This window comes from Berghia stephanieae, chromosome 2 (assembly GCF_034508935.2).
Source record: "Berghia stephanieae isolate SIO BIC M18660-M18661 chromosome 2, UCSD_Bste_1.3, whole genome shotgun sequence".
NCBI classification, from domain to species: Eukaryota; Metazoa; Mollusca; class Gastropoda; order Nudibranchia; family Aeolidiidae; genus Berghia; species Berghia stephanieae.
Genome location: NC_088361.1, coordinates 29,973,564 through 29,998,484, shown reverse-complemented (window position 1 = coordinate 29,998,484; position 24,921 = coordinate 29,973,564). Strand labels below are relative to the sequence as shown.

The 24,921-nt window shown below is 35.4% G+C and overlaps 3 protein-coding genes across 6 annotated transcripts in view; 1 reads left to right on the top strand and 2 right to left on the bottom strand.

The window, feature by feature from the left end:
• Positions 1–608: 608 nt before the first annotated feature.
• LOC144964679 (RING finger protein 37-like) lies at positions 609–18,026 on the bottom strand. 3 transcript variants are annotated; one of them, XR_013643907.1, is made up of 3 exons: positions 17,386–17,490; positions 3,200–5,284; positions 609–2,102 (listed from the first exon to the last, which is right to left on the bottom strand). XR_013643907.1 is itself a non-coding variant. In XM_078899189.1 (3 exons), the coding sequence occupies exon 3, from the start codon at positions 5,196–5,198 to the stop codon at positions 3,285–3,287; it is 1,914 nt and encodes a 637-aa protein (XP_078755315.1). In that variant the 5' UTR covers positions 5,199–5,284; positions 17,386–17,486; positions 17,987–18,026; the 3' UTR covers positions 609–3,284. The 3 variants fall into 3 exon arrangements, 2 of the variants coding, with proteins under 2 accessions (XP_078755315.1, XP_078755314.1); XM_078899189.1 differs by adding an exon at positions 17,987–18,026 and having other exon boundaries at positions 609–5,284; positions 17,386–17,486; XM_078899188.1 differs by having other exon boundaries at positions 609–5,284; positions 17,386–17,502.
• LOC144964681 (uncharacterized) lies at positions 6,989–13,400 on the bottom strand. Of its 2 annotated transcripts, XM_078899191.1 has the most exons (3): positions 12,665–13,400; positions 11,545–11,686; positions 6,989–10,887 (listed from the first exon to the last, which is right to left on the bottom strand). In XM_078899191.1, the coding sequence occupies exon 3, from the start codon at positions 10,867–10,869 to the stop codon at positions 9,646–9,648; it is 1,224 nt and encodes a 407-aa protein (XP_078755317.1). In that variant the 5' UTR covers positions 10,870–10,887; positions 11,545–11,686; positions 12,665–13,400; the 3' UTR covers positions 6,989–9,645. The 2 variants fall into 2 exon arrangements, with proteins under 2 accessions (XP_078755317.1, XP_078755318.1); XM_078899192.1 differs by having other exon boundaries at positions 11,545–13,400.
• A 281-nt stretch (positions 18,027–18,307) lies between the features above and the next one.
• Positions 18,308–24,921, top strand: part of LOC144964678 (helicase POLQ-like) — a 39,733-nt gene continuing 33,119 nt past the window's right edge. Inside the window, exons 1-2 of the mRNA XM_078899187.1 lie at positions 18,308–18,581; positions 24,284–24,518. Of these exons, the coding sequence (XP_078755313.1) occupies positions 24,306–24,518 (213 nt within the window). The 5' untranslated portion in view covers positions 18,308–18,581; positions 24,284–24,305. The remainder of the gene's footprint in view (positions 18,582–24,283; positions 24,519–24,921) is intronic.

The following is a 24,921-nucleotide window of genomic DNA, read 5'->3' as shown; positions in this document are numbered from 1 at the left end:
CCAATAAGGGGTGTTAATAACTTTAAGATGGTTGATTTTATATGGATTTCACTGTGTGACCATGGACCTGGAGTTGATTTGCAATAAAATAGGTTTGCTCTGCGCTGTTCAAACACCGAACAAAAGGTATGAGAAAAGGGGATACTTCAAAAATAGAAAACAATGTTAGATTGGGAGAAATGAACCTTGTCCCTGGACTGAGGTTTTTAAAAGTAAAATCCCATCTAGTTATTGTCATAGAGATGGGCATACAAATAAAACAAAGATATGATTTAGAAGGGGGAAAAAGTAATCTTCCAAGCAAGAGCATGTGTGACTGTTTCCCCATTTGCCGAAAGATTCCAGTAACAAAAGGTCTTGGCAAAACCAATAAATAATAACTTTAAATTTTGCATAAAGTCTTTGGTGATAACAGATATCAGATGGGAGGTGGTAGAAGTAGAGAAGACGACAAGAAAAAAAAAAGAGTGACCCTCCTCCAACCACTTGCCACTTTCATTTTTCAATTAGTGATTTCAAAGACGTTCCAGAATGGAGGGATATGGTTGCCAAAATCTACAGAACCCCAACGATGCTATGGTCCAAGAACACGTAGGCAACGCAAGTCAAACAACTTAAATCTATTTTTATTGAAACATATGACTTTTCGCATCTTGACAATGGTGGAGTAAAAGATAATCGTTTCCAATATGGCATTTTTTACACGTCATCCATAAGAGATTACAGTACTTTACAAATAAATGAAATGTAGTTTTACAGCATGTATTAGAGATTGGTGAACTATCAGATACAAACACACACACTCGCGCGAGCGCACACTCACAGAGAGAGAGAGAGAGAGAGAGAGAGAGAGAGAGAGAGAGAGAGAGAGAGAGAGAGAGAGAGAGAGAGAGAGAGAGAGGGGGGGGGTAAATTGCCAAAAGGTCTCTGGCAGGGTTGCCAGATTATTTTCAGGCATTCTGCCAACTGGAATAAAAATATCTGCCAAATACCACAAAGATCTGCCAAACTGTACTATGTATAGTACCCCCTTTGAAAACTCATCAGTTTTGTTAAACAAAAAATTCGAAAGGCCGATGTCATAATTTTTTTTTTTCATTTCCCAAGTTTAAAAAAATCACTATTACATAAAAATTGCCATGGAAAACGTGGAAAATAAAATCTGCCAAACATCTGTCAAACTGCCAAGCCGTTTTTTTTCTGTGAGACGACTTCAAATTCTGCCAAAAAAAAAAAAAGGACATTTGGCAGAAAATCTGCCAAATTGGCAACCCTGGTCTCTGGGTGCTCGTCACAGCCACTGTGACTTAGTGTAACTGTGGAATGACATTCGCTTTTGAGCAGTAGGTCCCAGGTCCCTGGTTCGAGCCCACGTGTTGAGTCCTTGAATAGGGTTCCTAACTCATATTCTCTCACTGCACTCAGGTGTGAAATGAGTATCTGGCCAATAGCAGTCAAAAACTTAATGAATTACAGAACAAATAAAGAAAGATTTTTTTAAAAAATCATCATAATCATCGATTATGTTGACACAAACATTCACAATTTTTAATAACCATGTATGATTTACAATAAGTGACATAACGTAATACGGTATAAATCATTAAAGGCGTTAGTTATAAAGCAGGGATTTTTTTTAATGCCTGCAGATAATTCTAGTCTACATCAAACATGCAATGGCATGGGCATCTTGAAAAGAAAGATACACTGTACCACCTTTGTTCCTGCACAACAAGAAGCCTGTTTTGACACTGGCAAGGTAGAGTCTTCATTTGATGTGACAGGGACACGTTTTAATGACCGATGGATGTAACGATCTTATTACAAAATCCTTTTTTTCTCTAGATGTTATTCGATTGGTGCTCAAAGAAAATTTCGCGTTCCCAGGAGGGAGAGGTTGAGCTTCATCAACAACAGAACATCAACAAAGAATTCAATTTATTGTAAACTACATGTATATATCAGTAAATGAACTTTGAACCTTGAAAATATTTCTCCAAATATCACAGGACGCAACTAAAGAAACAGATCAGCCATTGACATTCGCAACCTTTGATCTTGATATGGCAAAGAAAGTATAAATGCTCTAGTCCGAGGACATCCTGAAAAGTATAAACATGTTTTCATTCATATTTGGAGCATTCCACACCATGCAGCCATGGAAAAATTAATGAAAGGCTCAGGGTTGGAAGAAATTCTAGTAGCAAAATTGTGTGCAATTGGTTCATTTGGAAAAGTTTTTGCTAGAAAATATTAGAACAGGGCTATAAGGAACACTCAGTGAGGTCAATGCACATTTCTTGTTTTGGCGTGTCTTTCACTTCGTGATGAGAGCGAATGCTCAAAACAATATTGTAGAAGTTGATCATAATTATAATTGAAATATTTTATATGTATATATATATATATATATTTTTAAGTATGCCCTTCCGCCATGACATCATAAGATATCGTCGGCTAGGCATTTCATTCCACGAGGGAATATAGATAATTCATCAAACAAGATGTCTGGTGTCAACAGGAATCACCCATGTTATCCAAGTGAGCAAATTGAAGGTTAATAATCTTGCTCAAGGATAAAAAAAAACTAAATTGCCTGAAGCGGGGCTCGAACCGAGGACCTTCCGGGTCATAGTGAAATGCCATAACCACTCGGCCACTATATAATATATATAAATGTTTTCCTGTTTTCTTTTAATTTTGGATGAACATTTTGTTATGTATTCTTATAATCTTTTAATATGAGTTTGAGTTTTTGTTGACCAGTTTGAATGAAGAAACTTTTTTGGCGAGTGTCTTACAAAAAATCAACATTCATAAAAAAATGAGAGGAGAAAATTGAACAAGGAACATTTCTGGCTTAAAACTTTAACTTTAAGCTTTCTTCAGCCCTTTTACTTCTTCCTTGTAACCACATATAATGTGGCACATTGCCTAAAAACGGTATTATGTAGGACGGGAGATCAATGTGCTAAATATAGAATTTAATGTAAAAACAAAAAAAATGAGACTAGATTCAAGTTTTTAATGTCTTATTTTAGGGAGAATGAAATGACAAAAAATGAAGTCTCAAATTTCTTGTCATTTTAGCTTAATATCCCTTTTGGCATCTGGCTTCCCTGATATAATACAATTTTCAGACAATGTGACATGTTCATTTATTTTTGGAACTGTCTTATTGATTTTGTTCAATGCTTACATTACATTGTCCACAGATTCAAGCATCTAAGTATTGAAGTTAGCCCCAGTAAGAGGGAGAAAACACCAACAACAGCAAGATGCAATCAGTGGGATCTAGCCACATCCTTCTTTTGAAAGCCAGAGCCACATTTCTTGCAGGTCAACTCTGGGTCATGACTTCCCATTTCCAAAAGACAGCAACGACAGATAAGGTGTTGACAAGGTGTGGCATACAATACTGTGGAGTTTTTGTTATTGGTGTTACTTGGAGCATCTGGTCCCACAACTCGTCTGCACATCGACCCACACCATGCACATGATATGTGTGAATTACCACTTTGGTTCCTTTTCAAACTGTCATCTCTATTTCTGTTTAAATGTGAATGATTTTCTGTTGTGGCTAACACAGAGAACAAGGCACTGTCCAAGCTTTCTTTCAACCTGGCGTCATGTGATTTATCCTCAGATTTGGTAACATCCCTCCCAATCCCAATATTACATGTGTTTGACGAAGATGACAATGATCCACTGACATTGTCACATCTCCTGGTATAACTGTCCTTATTGTACAAACCACTACCTGATGCATTTTGTGTTAATGATTCATTGAAACATTTGCTGTCATGACTACAACTACCACTGCCAGCATTATGACTTTTTCTACCACAATTATTGGGACGGCCACAACCTTTACTGATATTATCATTTTGGCTACAATGAACACTACCACAAACATGCTGGGACACAATTGTGGGCATAGATTTGCCTGTGGGTGTAACATCAGGATATGCTATTTGTCTTGTTTGAGGGTGACTTCTTTTCCCAGGTCCTTGTTTTTCAGTTTCAGTCGATGCTTTGACTGTGAGTGTTTTTGACTTTGGCATCCCAGCAATGAGGGATGAGACATTTATCTGGTCATTGTCATTTCTTTTTCTCTTTCCAAACTCAAATGAATTGGATTCTCCCTTTCCTACAGTTCTAGGAAGACGAGAAATTGATTTGATGCTGGAGTTTGACATGAGAAATGCATCAATCCGGGATTTAAGATCCACATTTGGAATGGGTTTGATGACATCAGAAAATTCAACACCAGTGAAAGGATCCCTTGGGCGCCGGCCATGCATAGCTTCAGAATTTGAAAACTTGTCTAAACTAGTTTTGTCAATATTTTTGCCACAAGGAAGCAACATGGGAATGGTCATGACTTCGCATGTAATTGGATCCAAGAAATCTTCTGGTATCTCAAAACTATCACTATCTTCTATTGTTGTGTTCTTGTCTGTCTCAAAATTACTGCCTTTACAACTGTCTCTTTCATTACCAGATAAGATATCTAAAGAATTGCCTGATGCCATTTTCGGTGTGACAAAATGAAGATACTTCCCCTCTACTGCCTGCCTCACTTCATTACTCATTAAGGACGACACACAACCCCAAATTTCTACTCCATTCAGAGCTGGAGTGGAACTTTTCAGAGTTCTTGTAACTTTAACCATAACCTGAGAGGCACATGTCAACAGTTGGGATTGAGCGTGCCTCATCTCTGCTCTATTTTGATAGTCCATGTAGTTCATACCTCTAGGTGACATCAACCGACTAGTAAAACGAGGATTGTAGAAACAAACTGGTGACTGTGCAGAACATGTAATTTTAGACACAGAATGAAAAGCTGGCATGTACGTCTCATCTGAAGAGTTGTGTGAATTTATTACATTAAACTTATGCTGTAATTTACCATGAACAGTCCTGGGTGGGGGTTTGTGTGCACATAACAATTCTAGTTGCATTGACTGTTGTTGACCGATGTAAGGCTCCATGACAACATGGGATATATTTATATTGCAAGGAAGTGAAAACGTGACATGGACGGGTGGTTTGACAAAATGCTCTGCTAGGTATCCTTTCTTCCTTGTTCCATAATCCGTGTGAATCAAATTAGAAACCTCATGACCATCTGTGCTCACCTTGTCACTGACAACAGATGTCCCTACAACATCTAGGGCAAAGTTCATCAACATGATGAAAAGGATGAATGATGGTTACAATGTTGGTATCATAAAGCTGTTGTCATTTCTCAAAGCACATCAAGAAATTGCTGAACAATCTGTGGTTGAAAAAAAAAAAAATTTAGATTAGATATTTTCCATCACTGAAATAAACCTAACAATTGGTAATGGTAAATCCTTAAATAAACACAATTAATAAATCGTAGCGTTTTTATGCACCTCCATTGGTGGTGTATCTTAATGGATCGTTGTTATGCACCTCCGTTGCACAAGTGCAATCCATGCAATTCATTATCGATACTGTGATTCTGTATATTTGGACATGGCAAAAGTTATAATGTGACATTTGTACTTCTTTGTTAATAAAAAATTATAAAACGAGCGCTGACAACATGCAACAGAAATTTAAAACCACAAATAGAAGTTGCATTGAAAGTAAAATAAAGTTCTAAAAAGACCTGATCAAATATGAAAGGTCAGGTGGATCTGTAGTGCAGTGGTTAAGCTGTCAGACTCTAACCTTGAGGTACTGGGTTTGATTCCCGTTGTGGATGATTAATTTGTTTGTTTTTTTAAAATCCTTTTTATTGTTATAGTTATTTTGATCTACACCTTTTTTTTTTATATTTTCGATTAATTTATTGCTATTATTATTATTAATATTATTATTATTATTAGTAGTAGTATTAGTATTATTATTATTATTACTATTATCCTTTTAAATATTATTATTATTACTATTATCCTTTTAAATATTATTATTATTACTATTATTATTATTATTATTATTATTATTATTATTATTATTATTATTATTATTATTATTATTATTATTATTATTATTATTATTATCATTATTATTATTATAATTATAGACCTGTAAATGAGCTCTATAAAAATTGACTGAAACTGAACCTCACTGAAACTCTTCAGTATCAGAAAAATCCAAAGAATTGAAATGAATTGTAAACAGCAAGCTCGCTTGAGCAAAACAATGGCAGAAAACTAATTTACGTGGGAATTAATTAGGCTACTTACCATTGTTTCTTATAATTAGGTACCCAATCAGTGAAGAAACGGTCAACCAGTTTGTCGTGGGAATTAATTAGGCTACTTACCATTGTTTCTTATAATTAGGTACCCAATCAGTGAAGAAACGGTCAACCAGTTTGTTTACAACGTGGGGCAATCGAGATGTGCTTGTAGCAATCATATAACTTTTGATTTGAAGGTGTCTTCATAACGCACTTCCGGCGTTCGCATTAAACTTTTTCATACTTTTAGGTTCCACCAAGTAAATGTGGTCAATTTTAGCTTAGACGAAACAGTGAAATTTATCGCTCAGTCGCTCAGTTAAAATTGGCAACCACTGGGATCACGACAGGTTTGGAAAGTGAAAAAAAAATTTCACGAAGGCTGTGTGAAAATACACCGGGGTGTGTTCAGACACGGCAATTATAAAAAGCGTCGCTTAGCCTTGGCAATATATCCATTGTTAATATAAACGGCCCATGATCTATGCGTAGTACTGTGGAACAATCCTAATTACTTCACGGTCATTCGACTACGGTTCATGAATTCTTTCTTTCTTCATTCCTGTCTTTCCTTTTTTAAAATATTCGAATTTGACGAATTGATTGATTTCAGTTAATTGACTGAGAATTTACAGGTCTATAATTATTATTAGGTATCCCAAACTAAAATTTCAACTGCAGAAAACTGCTGTTATTTTGAATTGAACAAATACAGATTGTCAAACCATGAACAACAGTCTTTAAATGATTAAAATCGGACAACAAATAAAAAAGTTACGAATTTTTTATTTATTTAATAACTTGTAATTTTCGTACACCAACAGAACATGCTACCAAACAGCAAGTTTAAAGTGCATCAAAACAAACAAAATAATAACAAAATTGAATAATTTGCAAGCAATCGCAAGCCATGGACATAGATAATAAGAAAAATACTCAAACAAATATTCACCTAGTATAATTCAGTTACTATACAGCATCAAAATCAAGAAAAAACATGACCCGCGTGAAAATAATTTCACCGAAATCGCCAGATGTACCATCTTCGGCACTTTGCAGACTCGTCAGTAATCTAAATTAAGGCATGAAACTTATCTGAGCCTTAGAACTGGCACCAGACAGTAAGCCCAATTTTTTTCAGAGAGATAGAGGCAATAATTACTGAGATTTTACGTCTCAAAATTCGAAAAAAGGCCGAAATCGCCAAAGGAAGACATTTTGAGAAATAAACAGTGTTTCCGCTACAAAAAAATTTAAATGATGAGATATGGCTATGAAACTTCACATACAAATGATTTGAGGGATGGGGAATCCAAATTTTATGTCCTTTTCACAATAAGAATGACAAAAACAGAGTTATGAGAAGAAATCAAGATTTAAGCTCTCGAAAATCAACAGAAATATATGTCAAAAAAGGGGGAAAAGTCAAAAATTCATACCACGACCTAACACAATAATGGAAGTTAATGCTGCACCTACTGGTGGCGCACAGTCGATCAAATAAAATAAATAAATAAAAACATTAGACAAAAAAGTCAGTACACAAAAGCATACAATATCCAATGCAACCCACGAACATGAAAATTTATACCTATCCATAAGTACATATTTTGAGACACCTCAACAATCAACCCAAAATTCAACGCCCTGTCCTAACACATTTTAGTTTATATAACTAAGGCAACGGTATAAGGACACGCTTTAATGCATATAAATGCACAGACACCGGGCAAACCTATCTTAGCACTCTTGTTACTCATCATGTTGAGCGTCAGCAAGATGGCTTTCTATTATTTCAACATTTTTAACACGCCTGAGTGTACTTAAACACTTTAATATGTTTTTTTACCCGGAAGTTCATATTCATACAGGGAGTCCAATATAATATCTAATAACAGATTATACATACGCGGACTCTGGAAGCTGATCATATCCACATAGCCTATAAATGATAAAGATTAATTTAAACACGGACTATAATATTGCTATTATGGTCTAATAGCCCAACATCAGTATGAGTATAAGGGTTATCATTGGCTCTCCACTATACACATTTTAAATGCATCTATAAAATGTTTAAATAGAAATAGACATTATATTGGACTCCCTTATTGTATGAATACGAACTTCCAGGTAAAAAAAACATATTAAAGTGTTTAAGTACACTCAGACGTGTTAAAAATGTTGAAATAATAGAAAGCCATCTTGCTTGACGCTAAACATGATGAGTAAATAAAACATATGTAATAATCAGAAAAGCTACATGATAGGTACATAATTATGAGAAACAACAATTGTTTAAACAAAGCATGTCACTGATCAAATGTAAAGTGATGGAAATAGATACATAATTTCATTAATCAATATAATGTAAATGTTGCTACTCGAAGCGATAAATAATGTGAAATTGAATGTAAGCTTCAATTTAATTATAAAAACAGATAGAAGAATGGATGTTTCGTGTTTCCCCTTTACCAACAAACGCATTCAACTTAACGGCACTACCACATCATCTATACTGTTTGGTTCATCCTGTTTGTTGACAAAGGAGAAACCTGAAACGTCCATTCTATCTGGTTTTGTAATTAAACTGAAGCTTGAATTTAATCTCATAGTGTTATTCAATCAACATCAGAATCTGAAACCCTTCTTCGTTTGACAGCAGTTGACAAAAAAGATGCTTCTGCCTCATCATCAGTAATCATCCTTAACAAATAAATTTCTCAAAAATAACATCAATCTTTTTGACATAAGAGAGGAATGACCCATAAGGAATTTTACTTTTCATCAACTCCCAGTATGGCCCAGTGATAGATTAAACAGTGAAATAGCAGCAACTAAAGAAATTACCCTACTATCCCTCAAATCTGCAACAATACTTTGAAGCTTTAAATTGTCACCTGAAACTTCATTTTCTAGAAAATCAAGAACACGTTTATGATGGTACAAAAGAGCATGAGCATTTTCAAATATATTATTGAAACGATTACTTCTAAAACTGCAAAACTGAGACTTAATATTATTAGCTTCAGAATAATTTAGCCATTCTTCCCTTGCCCCATTTTTCTCATCCCCCCCGAGGTCCCAATACTTCTGCAGTTAGTCTTATAGCACGTAAGGCTGCACTTTCTTTACCAATACTAGACTGAAAATGATTAAACTTTTGCTGACTGTCCCTCCCAAGTGAACCCCCCACTTTAATTACATCCCTCTCAAATTCTAACACAGCACTCTCAACAGCTTTAGATAGACCAAGCAAAAAATGCGCGTTACAATACAAAAAATGTGTACATAGACCGTCTATATTCCTCATCATGCAAAACACTCTTACGCCATTCATGAATTTTTTTATTTAAAAGTTTCATATTTGCCGCTCTATCGGACATAAGTTTTGTTCTTTAATTTTAAATTAAAAATTTCTTTCTTTAAAATATTACATTCTGATGAATCGACTTTATAGATGAAAACAATTTTTTGGAAGAGACAGACTTTGATAATCTTCTAACATGGTCAACATTAACAATTGTGGAAGAAAGTGGGATGTGGGACTCTGAAAAAGATTCTGGCAATAAAACAGAAGTGATCAATGCAGGGGTACATTCAGGTTTGGCTGGATTCTGAGTAGAAACAGACGTAGAGGGTAGAGGGGTAGAACCAAAAGTGAATGATGATGACGGTAGTGGTGCTGAACATGAATCAGGTGTGGACACATTCCGAGAATTAATATTCGTGGAGAGATGAGGGGTAGAACCAGATACAGTAGAAATGCAGGACGATGGTGGTGGTGGTGGTGAGCTGAGAATCTTAGTAGAAGTAGAAGGTTGACTTGATGATGGTAGTACAGATGAAGGAAATAAAACGGTTGGCTGAGGACTCAGTGCTGGCCAGTCAACAGTAGACGACGGTGGTGGTGAGCTGAGAATCTTAGTAGAAGTAGAAGGTTGACTTGATGATGGTAGTACAGATGAAGGAAATAAAACGGTTGGCTGAGGACTCAGTGCTGGCCAGTTAACAGTAGACGACGGTGGTGGTGAGCTGAGAATCTTAGTAGAAGTAGAAGGTTGACTCGATGATGATAGTACAGATGAAGGAAATAAAACGGTTGGCTGAGGACTCAGTGCTGGCCAGTCAACAGTAGATGACAGTGGGGGTGGTGGTGGTGGCGATGACGAGGGTGGCTTTGTGGCTGTGGCAGGAGGAGAGTTTAGCTGAATTTCCGTCAGATGACAGGGAAAGAAGGGTTTCCTGAGCCATGCCTGAAGTGCTGCTGGGTCCCTGCTGATATTTTTTATCAGCTTCCCCTTCTTTGTTTCTGCAGCGAGATACATGCCTCGCAACTTCTCTCTCGTGCAAATTACAGGAGAAGACGATATGTCTCCTAGAAATTTATGGAAGTCTCCATAAGTATGTCCATGTTTCAGGAGAAAATTGCCGAGGTCCACAGCAATTTCCTTTGACACAACAGTCTTTTTAAAATTGTTCTTCTCCAATGTCATGTCTACACCAATGGCATTGAGGGCATCACTGAGGTGGTGAAGATCCACAGGTGCATTCAAAAACGTTTTATCTTTCCCTTTTGCCGCCTTCACCACCTTCAAAATTTTTCGCCAGATACTATTGACAGGATAACTTGAGTCTGGACTTAACATGGAGAACCATTGTTCCACCTAGAAGGGAAAAAATAACCAGAAAACATTGAAGGGCTTATAACTAATGCATTAGTATATTAGAACAGAAAAAAAATAGAACCTTATACAAAAAGATAACCCTTGATAATACATCAGAATCCAACAAGTTTAAAAAAAGATAAGGATTAGGTATGAAAAAATTAATATACTTTGCTCGAGAGAGGAACACAGGGATGGTTTAGAATTTAATTGTATTCCATAGCAAACATCTAGTCTTGTCTAACCTAGTAAAGACCTTTTCAACTAGTGCTATTATACCAACAGCACATGGCCCATTGCTAATTGCTGACTGTTGCAGGCATGCTTAAATTATATCATAAAAAGAGCCATAAACACGTCTTTTACTTGTCTATGTCACTCAGTCACTTGTAACTACAAACCCAAATAAACTCAACCATACATGTTAACAATAAAATCTACTGGCAACCATCATGAACTTATATGAATCTGAAAGCTCCATAGCGGGACCTTGTGTTTTACAACAAAAAATCAAATCATAAGCTGGTTTAGCCTCACTGTACTGATAATATTAGCGCAGTAAAAAACATCAAAAACAACCAAAATATTTATCAAAAAAATATAATGGTGGCCTGTGACAACGAAAACAGATGTGTCATATATTCATAGAAACCTTACCTCAGACACTGTCGTTTTGGCTTCAAAGCGCAGATGATAAAGCTGGACAAACAGGTGTCACTTGCACAGGTGGGAGTGCAGGTCTACGACCTTTCTCCCTTCATCAAAAATGAAGCCCTGAGACGACTCATTTGTTCGTCATCTGAAAATGGAGAATTAAAATGTTCAAACTTATTTGAGATGTGATAATAATAAATAGTTTCTATACACCGCCTTACCCCGTATTTCAACAAGCTCAACGCGCTAAATGATTACTCATTACCATCAACACTATCTATCAAAACTCAACTGTCAAATTCAAATAGGCAGGATTCAAGAATTTAATATAAATCTAAAACATATTATAAACAAGCAACCATCACCAAGTCAATCCCATAGCATCAAATAAAAACAAGCCTTTCTACCAAGTAGTCTATACAGTAAAAGGTTAAAAGTTAAATTTAAACTGGAGTTTGAGTCACTATATTATAATAGTAATAGTTCCATCAATCATGGCATGGGTGAAACTGGATCTTTAAAAAACGATTGAAAAACAAACAAGTTGGATACTACTCATTGATGACACCTGATGAAGAATGGAGCAATCCTGTTAAGATTATTATTATAAGATCAAACAATGTGCACCAGATTTCGTCCCAATTGTCAATAATTTCTTAATGAATGAGCTTGACTTAATCTAAATTTCAGAAAATTGAGAAACAACTAGACTTAGACGTCGATAGTGTGATACTTTCCATTTCCTAGTACTAGTAGGACTCACAATCACAAGCACAAGTCTAGCAGTCAGGACGGACACTGACACGACCAGTTTCTATTATTTTATTTTTCATCTAGAAGTATCAGTGATAATGACACGTTCATTCTTAGCGATCGGTGGGCTCCGATAATAATAATAATAATCATCATGATAATAATAATAATAATAATAATAATAATAATAATAATAATAATAATAATAGCCTTCATGAATGAACACGAATACAAACATTATCCATTAATTCAGAAAAGTTAGTGGAGTGGAGCAAACAGTATCATGATAAGATTAAGACAAGATAGAGAAAAGCTTCGATCTACTCAAACACCGATCATAATAAAATAAAAAACAATAAGATTTACTTACCACATAATTCAAGTAAGTCCATGTCCATAATTGAAACACTTTTGACTATTCTAGATGGCTGTTTGGAAACGTTACAATACAATCGGTCTCGGTCACCGGCAGTGTATCAACTCACGCGTCGGACGGTAGGAGAGAAAGAAAGAGAAAGCGGAAACAAAGGCTTTGCTTTTAAAGATGGCGCTATGTGTTGAATCAAGCCAGCATGCTGGATTTTTGATATTATAGCCTTCAAATGCTGCAGATTTTTATGGTGTAATTTTTTCGCCGTTTATTAACCGTTAAGAGAGTCAAATTTTCAGTCAAAAATAGGGCAAATTCAGTTAAATTTTAATAATATTTTTGTTGTGTTTATAAACGAAAAAATTACACCACACGAAAGGGCATTAAAAGGAGATTCTCCCACACTTGATTTCACAGCTGTTGGTCCGTTCAGCTTTTAGCGCGAGCAGATCTTGTGACGAGACCCGAATTTCGGTCGATCGGTACGCAGTTTTCACAGCGAAAATTTGCAATCGGATCTCTTTATGAGAGCGTTTTTGAATAGCTGTTAAAAAGTTCACATAGCTTGAATAGTTTAAATATTTAGCTCATCTTGTAGAGCAGATATTGAAATATAATATTATCCTTTTTTTTATTAAATAAAGTTTAATTCAAGAGAGAGAGAGACAGATATTAACACCCCACTTTTTGATCGATCCCGGCAAATTCGCCTGCCACACAGCGGTAGTTTGGGATACCTATTATTATATTACTAAATATTATTATAATTATCAATACTATTTTATTATAATAATTATTATTTTATTATTATTATTATTATTATTATTATTATTATTATTATTATTATTATTATTATTATTATTATTATTATTATTATTATTATTATTATTATTATTATTCTCATTATAAATTTTATTTTTAAAACAAAATTGGTACCATTGTTATCAACGTGCACTTATTTGAAGGTCTGATAACCGAATTTATTATGGGATCATTGTTGTTATGGAAATGACGCAAAATATTGTCCATTACAACAATGTTAAACTGGGTCCATAATTGCATTAGGATGTCAGAACTGCTTATATATATGTACACATCGACTGTTAACATTTTTTAATACTTTATCATTATCATCAGAATTAATTTACCACATTTTGTGTTTTTAAAAGCTTTCTATAAATTATTTATTTATTTATATTTTGTCATTGTGATCAGTATTTGTGTATTATGTTTCTGTTTATTTTTACCTTTGATCTTTTAAAATTATTATTTAATTACTATCATTGTGTCAATGTATACCGGCAATCCCTTAGCAGCGTGCTAAACTACAATCTAAAACTATCTAATAGACATGGACATAGATGGGTCTCAGGGGCGGTTGGTCACATTGTATTTAAGGTGGCACACATCCGAAATACAGAATCAAATTTTATTGGTCTAGTTAATTTAACTTAATTTGACCTACTTTGTATGTGTGTGTGTGTATGTGTGTGTGTGTGTGTGTGTGTGGAGGGGGGTATTGCAATTGTTTGCATATGTGCGTGTATTTGTGTGTGTGTGTTAGAATATTAACGAGACGTACTCACAAAAGAGCATCACTTATCTTGGACAAAACTTGTCTGTTAACTTTCACCTGTTCATTATAACGACTCACAGACACAGCATGTCCTGTTTCCAACTGATTTCTTATATCTACAACGTTGAAAAGTTTATATTTAACAGCATCTGTGACATGGCTATTTGATTCAGAATGTTTCTTCAGTGCCTGAGAGATGTGCGCAATATCACTGAATCCTCCTGTTGTCCGTTATAGCATACATCACCAAAAATCAAGCAATAAAAACAATGAAGCGTTTCACGGCTTTCAATGGCAGTAAGCCATTCAACATCTTAAAAATAATCATTATTAAACCGGCGCTGTCTCCTCGGTGTGTTAGAAACTACGTCAAAATTCACTGGTTTGTGTGGACCTAAATCTTTCACCACGATTTTCTCTTGAGGGGATAAGTGTCGGAATCGATTTTCAATTAAAAAATCAACATGATTCATGATTGGTTACAAATTACAGAAATAACTTTTTAAAATAAAATGATTCAAGATAAAAACAGGTAGGTTTCATAAACAATGACAACAGCGATAATACATTTTCTCTGAATACTAACGGTATGACACACAACTTTAGAATAATTGAATTTAAAAATCCACATTTAATTCCAAACGCAAAGCACTTGTTAACTTCACACACAATCAGCGACATCTTTATAATTATACTATTATTAGACAATGCACACAATACAAGTTGAGTAGGGATCGTTGGGAGTGTGTGGGGAAAGGACTCCGTGGGGTCAGGGATTTTTATTTATAGTACCATGGGGCTCTTCTCGGTGTATACTTTGTTTACTGTTCTTTTTTATATTTAATATATATTTAAGCAAAACCAACAATGATAAAATATATATTTATTGCCATTCTCTTCATCCGTAAATCATAGTGAAGCAAAGCCTCTTCTTTCAGTGATAAAACTGATATGGTTTTAATTTATCCCAAGTAGGACCTCAGGGCGTGCATCGCTAGATTGGCCGTCTTGGCCTAATTATTTTAGCAGTGAAAGACAATAGTTAGTTGGGGAGGGAGGGTGGAGGGAGATTGGGGAGTGGTAACTAACTTTCTTCAAGGTACAACAGAGTATAGGGTAAGGACAGGACGGCCAAACGAAGACTGGCTCATATAAAAAAAAAAAAAAAATTCCCCACCACACCACACCCTCCGCTCATTGTCACCCCGCGCAGGCAACGGGGGAAAGATGAAACGTGCCGATTTGACGCTACCTTAGCGGAGCGACGCACGAGTCATCAAATATTAAATTCAAAACAAAAAGCAGTATCAGCTAAATTTTTAATTTTATCAAAATTTTAAAATTGAAGTTTTTTGTTTGGTTGACATGCTAATCTACGGAAAATATAGGGCGGCACAAAACAACTTCGCTCTATTGACCGACCGCCGGTGATGGGTCTATACACAGAAGAAAAAAAAGAAGAGAAGCCTCTTTTATTTTGTGGGTGCATAAAAATGGTGTGTTAATCTGCACCTCCAACAACAGGTGCAAAAAAACGGTGCATTATTTTGCACCTCCATAAAAACTGCGTTATTTTACACCTCGAATGGAGGTGCATAAAAACACCTACTTAATAAATGGCAACATTAGGTTAAAATAAAAAGAAAAGAAAAAAAAATGGCAACATTAATAAAATGACACCTAAATCTAATTTCTAATAATCTGTCACAGCTGCCATGATAAATAATTTTACTTGTTTTTAAGGGTTTTACAGCGCTTGCTACACATGATTAAGGTCATATCAGCACTATACTGTAGTAAAAAGGAAGATAATGGGATAGTAAAAAGTTCTAGAATTACAATTTAAGTACCCAAGAAAAAGGAAGGCAGATGGGAATTAGTTCAAATAGAGATGAGATGTCGATTCCAAGAGCACCCCATTAGTGTACTTAGTTTGAGATCACCAAAACATCTCATCCAGACACAAGAAAAGGTTCCCACTCAAAGGAATACACTCCAATGTTTACAAATCAAATACAAATAAGTAAAACAAAAAATAATACCGTGCATAACAGAGAGATGATTTACAAGACTAAAAATATCATTTTCCAAAACTCGGACTATACATTTAATTGCTTCTCTCCCAACCAGGGTATCCGGCCAGGGCCCAGTAATCGCATTCCAAGACAAAGACAAAAAACATGTTGGATAAAAGATATATGGGTATAGAAGACAGAGTAAGTGCCTCCCTGTCCACTATGGGAGGTCAGGAATCCCACTCAGAAATAATTTTGCAACTCCTCCCAAACAAAAATTCAACCCATGCCCTGTTTCTTAAAAAAATATGTTTCCAAGCAGCTTCTCCCTGATCACTGATTAACAAATACAAATACCTACAACTATCATTTTTTCTTCAACCCATTGAATATTTTCTTTTCTTATTGTGCTGTGATTATTCCTGGGTATAAGAGTATCTCTTATTGACAGAAAAGAAACAACAAAATGCAATACTGAACACTTGACAGTCAAGTGCTTTTATATATGTGAGAAATATATCTGATTGATTGGTGTCTATGGACAGCGGTCTGTGGTTATTCACAGACGGGTCTACCAAAAACGACAGCCTTTGACGTAAAAATTATCTTACACAATTGGAAGGGTATCTGGGAAGAAAAGAATAGGGAGGCCTTCCGAAAGCTACTACATCCCCAGTATTCTTTGTTTTTTATAATGTTCGAGTAGAGGGGAAAATTTTTAAATAATGTTCTAGACCTATCTAGTAGTAGGGGATTTGGGAGGGGGGGGGGATTCTTTTTTTTTTAAAGATTCCCCCCTCCCAAACCCCATACTAGAAGATTATAAAAAACAAAGAATACTGGGGATGTAGGAGCTTTCGGAAGGCCCCCCAAAGAATGTGTATGAATTACTTCTTATTTACAGAACAGGCATTAAATTGTTAGGTTTTTTTTACCCAGCAACACATTATTATTATTATTATTATTATTATTATTATTATTATTATTATTATTATTATTATTATTATTATTATTATTATTATCATCATCATCATGTCTTTCCTAAGTCTGTTTTTGTTTATGTTAAGTGGAGAGTTGTTTTCCCCAGTTTTTTTTTTTTCTTATCATAGAAATCGGAAGTATTCCAATACCGTTATTTCTTATCGTTTTTACTAGAAACTTTCTAGTAGACTTCTAAGAAGAGTTTGTACATATCTGTTGTCACTTTCCTTTGCAAATATTTAACTCTTGACTAGTCCAGGGTTGCCAGATTATTTTTCAACAAAATGCCAGGGGAAGACTCAAAAAATGCCAAAACACTCAAAAAGATGCCAAAGTCTGTTGACTCCCACCCCCACTAAGAAAACTACTCACTTTTGATAGACAATTTACTATCATATCCTGGTGGCTTGCGTGTTTTCTTTTCTTTTTCTTTTCTTTTTATTTTTTTTTTTTTTTGAATTATACTAAATTTCCTGTTGGGGTAATTATTTACCTACTGACTACTAAGTGGAGTGCTAAACCACTACACCACGGTTGGATTTTAAGAATGAAAAAGAAATGTGAAGATGTTTGTTTTTACGCGTTTAGAAATAATTAAGAAAAGGTGTCATTTGAAGTATAATATACAAGAAAAGAAAATGCCAAATGAAAATGCCAAATGCCAAATGATTTTTCTAATGCCAAACGGTTTTCAAAAATGCCAGATTTTTGGAATCTGGCATTTAAAATGCCAAACTGGCAACCCTGGACTAGTCATCATCTATGCGAACTGCGACAACTGTCAGTTCTCAGAAAAACTTCCAAACTTTTCGATAACGAAGTCAGTAAAAATTGTATTATAATATTAGAAATTACGAGTCCGAGTCCATCGTTAATGAATTTTATGTGCATTTCAAATTTTAAAGATAACATTGGATTTCATTTTCCCATTAGATCTAATTTTTATCAATCTATGACCATGTATATAGCCGCACTTTTCATTTACTTTCAACTAAATAGTCTGATATATAGCTTATTATATATCGATACTCAAGTTGCAATTGAAAATCGATGCTTTGTTTTTATTTTCTCCAACTTTAAACTTGTCATGAAAGTGAAAGGCTGCTTTTGACTTCATTATCATACTTCGTGACTTCGTATAAAATAACACGTTTACCAATATTACATATACCCCACTTACTGAGCTGTCACAGTCTCATCTACTCTAGGCCAGGCCTAAGCCACTAAGTCAAAATGACAGAATGAATGGATGATCAAGTCAGCTCTACAAAATTTGGTCCCTTACCTACAACTACAGTACAGTTCAATTCAAAACAGTCTGAGTGCCAGCCAGATCACGATTCTTGTTAGTGAGATCTACTAGAATTTAGTATTTAGCCAAATGTGTCATGAGTTTTGCCAGAGAAGAATGTGTGAATGCATCATCCAATTTTTATACAATGCTGTCAATAAAGTAAAGTATATAAAGATCTATATTATTATTACCGGAAAATAAAAAATCTGGTCCAAACACTATTCCCAGCAAATTGGCTATTCGGACTAGAGTCTGAATAGTCTCCCGTGACTGTTTGGACTCAAACTCCATTCACAGGAGTTTGTTAAGGGAAATTCGTTGCAGGCATTGCACAGATGGTGGGACAAGCAGGGTTCATAAGGATTTCTGTTTTACCCATATCGGACTGACTCAGCTGATAATACTGATAACTCTGCTTCAGACTGTAGATGGATTGCTGTTTGTCTAAGTCTAACACTAACACTAAAAATATAAATTATGTCGCAGTCAGCAAGAACACCCAATCGGGCACAATCAGGCCCAATTGGACACTTTGAAACCGAGCTAATATTGACCAGTTCCAATGCTATTCTCATCCTGCCATTGATATCAACCAACAGATTAATCAATCAAAATACAGGATTTGGGGAACACCCTCAAGCCTGCTCGGACAAAAATAGCTCGTTGTTTACAAACAATAGAATGAAGGAGGGTGACATCACCCTGCTCTTTGTGTTTTTCACAGCTAATCATGTGATTAGTTCTTACAAGTTACTAGATTCGTTCAATCGACTATAAGTATAAGCGTTAAATGTTACACATAGATTTCTATAAACCAAAAAAAAAGCATGGGCTTTTATATAACACAATATCCACTCGATGTGCTCAAAGCGCGTTACAGAGCTAATCAGTACCATTAATGGTAATACCCATGAAAAAACATTAATTACCTTTTAAAAAATCAAAGTTTCAAATAGGTATCTGGAGATAACATATTCTCTGTTCCCCAGACATGTTGGAATAATCACAGTTACAGCATCAACTTTTAATTTTGTTTAACAGCATTACTTTGGTGGAAAGGATTCCTCAAATCCTTCCCCCAAGATTCATAGATTTCATAATGTCTTTACTTTTTAGGGGGCAAGACTCCTCCTCCATAGCCTCCCAAAATCTTTTTATGGCACTACTTACGGGGAAGGATAACCCTGAACTTTTTCTTATATTTCATTATTTTCTTTAATTTTTTACCTCAACACCACTTCCTTCACCACCCAAATACAGTAGAACATGAAAGTAACGTACTCGGAAATAGCGAGAACTCGGAAATAGCGAGTAAAATCTAAATCCCCGTTTTTTTCCCTTATTTGAGTCAATAAAATTAGCATGAAAGTAGCGAGTATGAAAAAGAGGTCAACTCGGAAATAACGAGCATTTCCTGCCCCAGCCTAGGACTGCGAACGAAGTAAAGCAAAACAAGAGACAATGGCAATTTAAATATTTTTAGCCTAGCCTCTTTTCTTTTCTTATTTTTCGTTACGAGTAATATTACATAGTAGCCTAGTCTGTAGTAGTACATAATAGGCGAAACAAATTTGGGTGGGGGTTGGGTTTGTGTGCATGTGTGTGTATTGGGGGTGGGGGTCAATTATTCACCTAATGTGGTGCCACGCGACGCGCGAGGTAAACACATGTCAACATGCCTCACTTCGCAGCATCGGTCAGCGAGTAGCATCGTTAACGAATGACACGATCAGCGAGAGAGGGGAGTGTGGAACCATTATTTCAATGGGTCAGTGATTGAGTGATGCGTTTGCTTACCTCATCAAACATGCCGAGTGCATACAAACACTCGCCGCGCACACGCACACACTTCTATGTTCTTGTTTTTTTTTCTAGTCATGATTTTACTTGAAAATAAAAACAAAAAACAACAAAAAACCAAGCATTCTGCCACTTCTGTGAAGAAATTGAAATAGGGGCGACGGCTTTTACTCGAATTACACACTGAGGGGAATAACCAGCAGTATTATAACCTTTCCTGGCAACTCGCCTGGCAACTCGGGAATAGCGAGAACTCGGAAATAGCGAGTAATCAGGAGTGGACCCGTCGAATTCGCTATTTCCGAGTTCTACTGTACCTTTATGGAAATACTTCAGGAGGAAGGTTCCCCAAACCTTCTTCTTACTATTCATTCTTTAGTTTGCTTTTCCTTAACCATCCACATTCCTCATTCTGCTATAAATAACAAAATAGTTCTCTTTCCCCCAGCCCCTTGTGCAATAGAAAGTTTTAAAAATTATCCCTCCTATTTTTCCTTTGCCTCAAAGGGGGAAAAAAAAACCAAAATATCCAATGTACACAAGGGCTAAATTGCATCACTTATCAGGGATCGCTTTTCTTTTTTCAAAAGGCCCATAAAATCAACTTAAAAATGGAATGAAAAAGATACAAGCCGTCACTATATTTCTCCCTGATGTATTTTAAAGAAATACAGACGTGTTTTAAATCCTGTATATGATGGTACTGCAGTCAGGTTGAATAATTTTCTTTTCTCTTGTTGATTATTTCAGTATGTTATTTTATAAAAAGGCCTGGGTGGGGTTCCCTACCTCCACAGTGGGCAGGGAGGTACATACTGTGTCTTCTATCCCCTTATATCTGTTTTCCAACATGCTTTCTGTCTTTGTCTTGGTATGAGATTGCTTGGTTTTGTCCCGACCCTGGCCGGAGTCCTTGGCTAGGAGGGAAACAGTTAAATGCATAGTTAAGGTTTTGGGAGATGATATTTTTTTCCTTTAAATCATCTCTGTTATGTATTATTATATTTGTTATTTGTGACCCTCCGCCTCGAACCGGTATTAAGTCGGGATTTTGAAAACGAAGAAAACCGGTTTTAAAGTGGAAATGGTCAAAATTATCAAATTTCAGTTTTTGGTTGTTTCAGAAACTACAATCATTTTTCTACATGAAAACATAATAATTCAACATAAACATTGACGATAAGTTATATAAATTGCAAGTTTAAAAAAGCAACTATCAATGACACATTCCAAACGAGAGTTGACTTTCTATCAGAGAGCCACCCTTTCCAAAGCTTAGTAATACCGAGCCTTTTTCTCCACCAATAAGATGTAAGATATCACAGCAAAGGGCGTGTCTTTATCTATCTCAGAGAAAGCATGACTGTTTCCACAATTTCATGGTTCAACCAATAATGAACTTTAAAAACTGTAAACAAGTCTAGGTTTTTCCCTAACAACCTTACAATGAATGATTCTGATTGGTCAACGCTCATCACATGCGCTGTGGCTGTAGGCCATAATGCTCGGGCGATGCTTCATGACGTCAGCATGCGTGTGTTACATACGTGTGTGTTTGTGCATTTTGATACACACCACGTGCTTTTATATCTTTGTATTGGGTAATGATTGAGGTGGGGGTCCTCCTTTGTCCCTCTTTAATTATTCATGAAATGATAGGATATGCTAAGACTTAATAGGACAACAGTTGCCTAATCTTACACTTACAGAGATTGTTGTAGGATAAACATTTAATTTTAAGTACAAAAGCAGAATAATAGATAGAGCCTTCAACAATTAATCAACTGTAACTAAAAAATGAAATGAATAGATAAACAGACAGACAAACCTATTAATGGATAAATAGATATGTAGATAGATAGATAGATAGATAGATAGATAGATAGATAGATAGATAGATAGATAGATAGATAGATAGATAGATAGATAGATAGATAGATAGTTAGATAGATAGATAGATAGATAGATAGACAGATAGATAGATAGGTAGATAGATGGATAGATAGATAGATAGGTAGATGAAGGGGAGAGAGATATATATGTAGATAGATAGATAGATAGATAGACAGACAGACAGACAGATAGATAGATAGGTAGATAGATAGATTGATAGATAGGTAGATAGATGGATAGATAGATAGGTAGATGAAGGGGAGAGAGAGACAGGGAGAGAGAGAGAGAGAGAGAGAGAGATGGATGTTCGTTTTGTCGTGCTTTCTTTGAATACTGAAAGAAAGGGGGGGGTTCTTTTTAGACAATGAATAATGTGGTGGAACGCTAAGGAAAACTTGAGAGATTCAATAACATGTTTTCATGTAAGTCACTACACAATAAGCCCCACCCCTCCTCCTCAAGCTGTCATCTGACTCAAAATGGAAACAATGCAATGAATAATTTGACCAGCCATTTCTTTAATTGCAATCTCATTGGTCAATATGTTTCCAGTCGATTGACTATGACTTACTCTGTAACAAAATGCTTTCTTTAAACTATCCCTACAATTCTTTGCTCCGCCTCCATCCCTTTCTTCATGTCTACTTCTCTCCGTCTCCCTTTTGTTTCTTTCACACATACAAACACACACACTCACACATGCACTTATACAGGTTTCAATCTTTATTATACTTCCCTCGCGTCCTCTTAACACAAGCAGTCTCTCCCCCCCCCCCCACTCTCGCTCCTCTTTTTCTCTATATTTCTCTCTCTCTCTCACACACACACATACACACACACACACACATGTGTGTCTGTTTGTGTGTGTGTGCGTGCGTGTGTGTGTGTATTTTACTCTCTCATTCTCTCTCTTCCTCTCTAATCCTCTTTCTTGATAATTCTTTCCCTGCCCATCCGGCTTCACGTAGTTTCAAAACTGTAATTTCAAATTTCAACCTTCTTTAACTTTTGGCATTTTGAAATCGTATTTTCTCTATTAAATAAGACAAAAATTTCACATTAATAATTCTTATTTCATTGATTCTTTATTTAAATTTTTTTCCAATGTTTTATTTCTTTTAAGAACATCTTACATAATAATGAACAACTACAAAAGTAATAATTGGATTGTTTCAAAAATTTGTATGTACATTATTAAATGTATAAGCTAAGCTCATGCCAAATTTCATTATTCTTGTCAAATTTTCGATGTCCGTATCTAAGGAGTTATCTTTGCCCATTGAGTTAACTGTGCGTGAAAACGGTGCCTCACTTCAAAGTCGATTTTCTTAAAACTTGGGTTTTCACACTCTCCCTACTTCAAACGGTCATATCTCGACAATAAATAATCAGAATTGTATAAATTTGGTATCAAATTTTAAAGCATAAAATAAGCTATGCTTGGGTACCAAAAACCCAAAATTGAAAAATCCGACTTAATACCGTTTCGAGGCGGAGGGTCACATTTTTAATGTATAATGAAATGTAAGTATTTGAGTGTATTCCTCTTTCTTGGATATTGTGCTTGTGTCTGGGTGAGACTTACAGGTGATCTCAGACTAACTACGTTGATGGTATGCTCTTGGAATCTACATCTGATCCCTTTTTGTTCCCATTTCCCCTTTTTCTTACTTTCTCTTGGGTGCTTTAATTGTAATTCTAGAACTTTCTACTATCCCATTTTCTTCCTTTTTACTGGCGCTGATATAACATAAATGTGTTGCAAGCGCCGTAAAACCCTTAAAAACAAAAACAAACATTATAAAAAGGCATTTTTCCTTGTATATAAATCCATTCAAAATTGATGAAAAGTCTTAGGATTTGCCTTAAATTGGAATATAATGCAGAATTGTCCTTGTTAAGTCAGCTTCAAGTTTAGAACCTTTCATGACTTGCTTTTAGATGTTTATTTTAAGAGCAGAACGATAATTTATTTAATTTTCCCATCATTTTGTTTTTCTAAGGTGCTGAAATGCCAAATGTTTTGCAAGCACTACAATATGTACTTTATATCTCAACAGAAAAGACTAAAAGGAGAGTGGAATGGAGGGCAAGGAAGATGACAATAACACTTCCGCTAGGATTCGTCGAAAAGTGTCTTCCTCCGGGAAAAGAAGGCGTTGTGTATCATCTCTCTGTCACAACGATGAAGTGGTCAGGGAAAGTTCAAAAAATGTCCAGGAGTTTCAGGAAAAATACCAATGGATAAAGAATTCATTTATGAAAAATGGAAGAGATACAGTGTCTGAATCAAAGGTAAGTTTGGTATGATTTATATTTATAGCCATGATATTTTCATGGGCAAACTTCACTTGAGATAGTTAAGTGTGTCGTGTCACTGGAAGCTCGATTATGATCAGGATCAGAACTGATGACATTGTGGTAAATAACGTCTTTGAATGAAAATGTCATGGGTCCGAATTCAATTGGCAGTTGGAGATTCTTGGATTTATTTTTTCATTGACTCCACATAGTTTTGGAGATTGTCCTAGACCTTTTGCAGACATTCTTTAAAAAAAACAGAGACTATTAAAAGCCTGAATCTTGGACCAGCCAAGCTTGTTCTTTGTGGCAAATGATTTTAACATGTTTAGTATGACATGTTTAGTATGGTAATTGCTGCTCATTTAAATGTCTTACTTCACAGTACACAGTAATT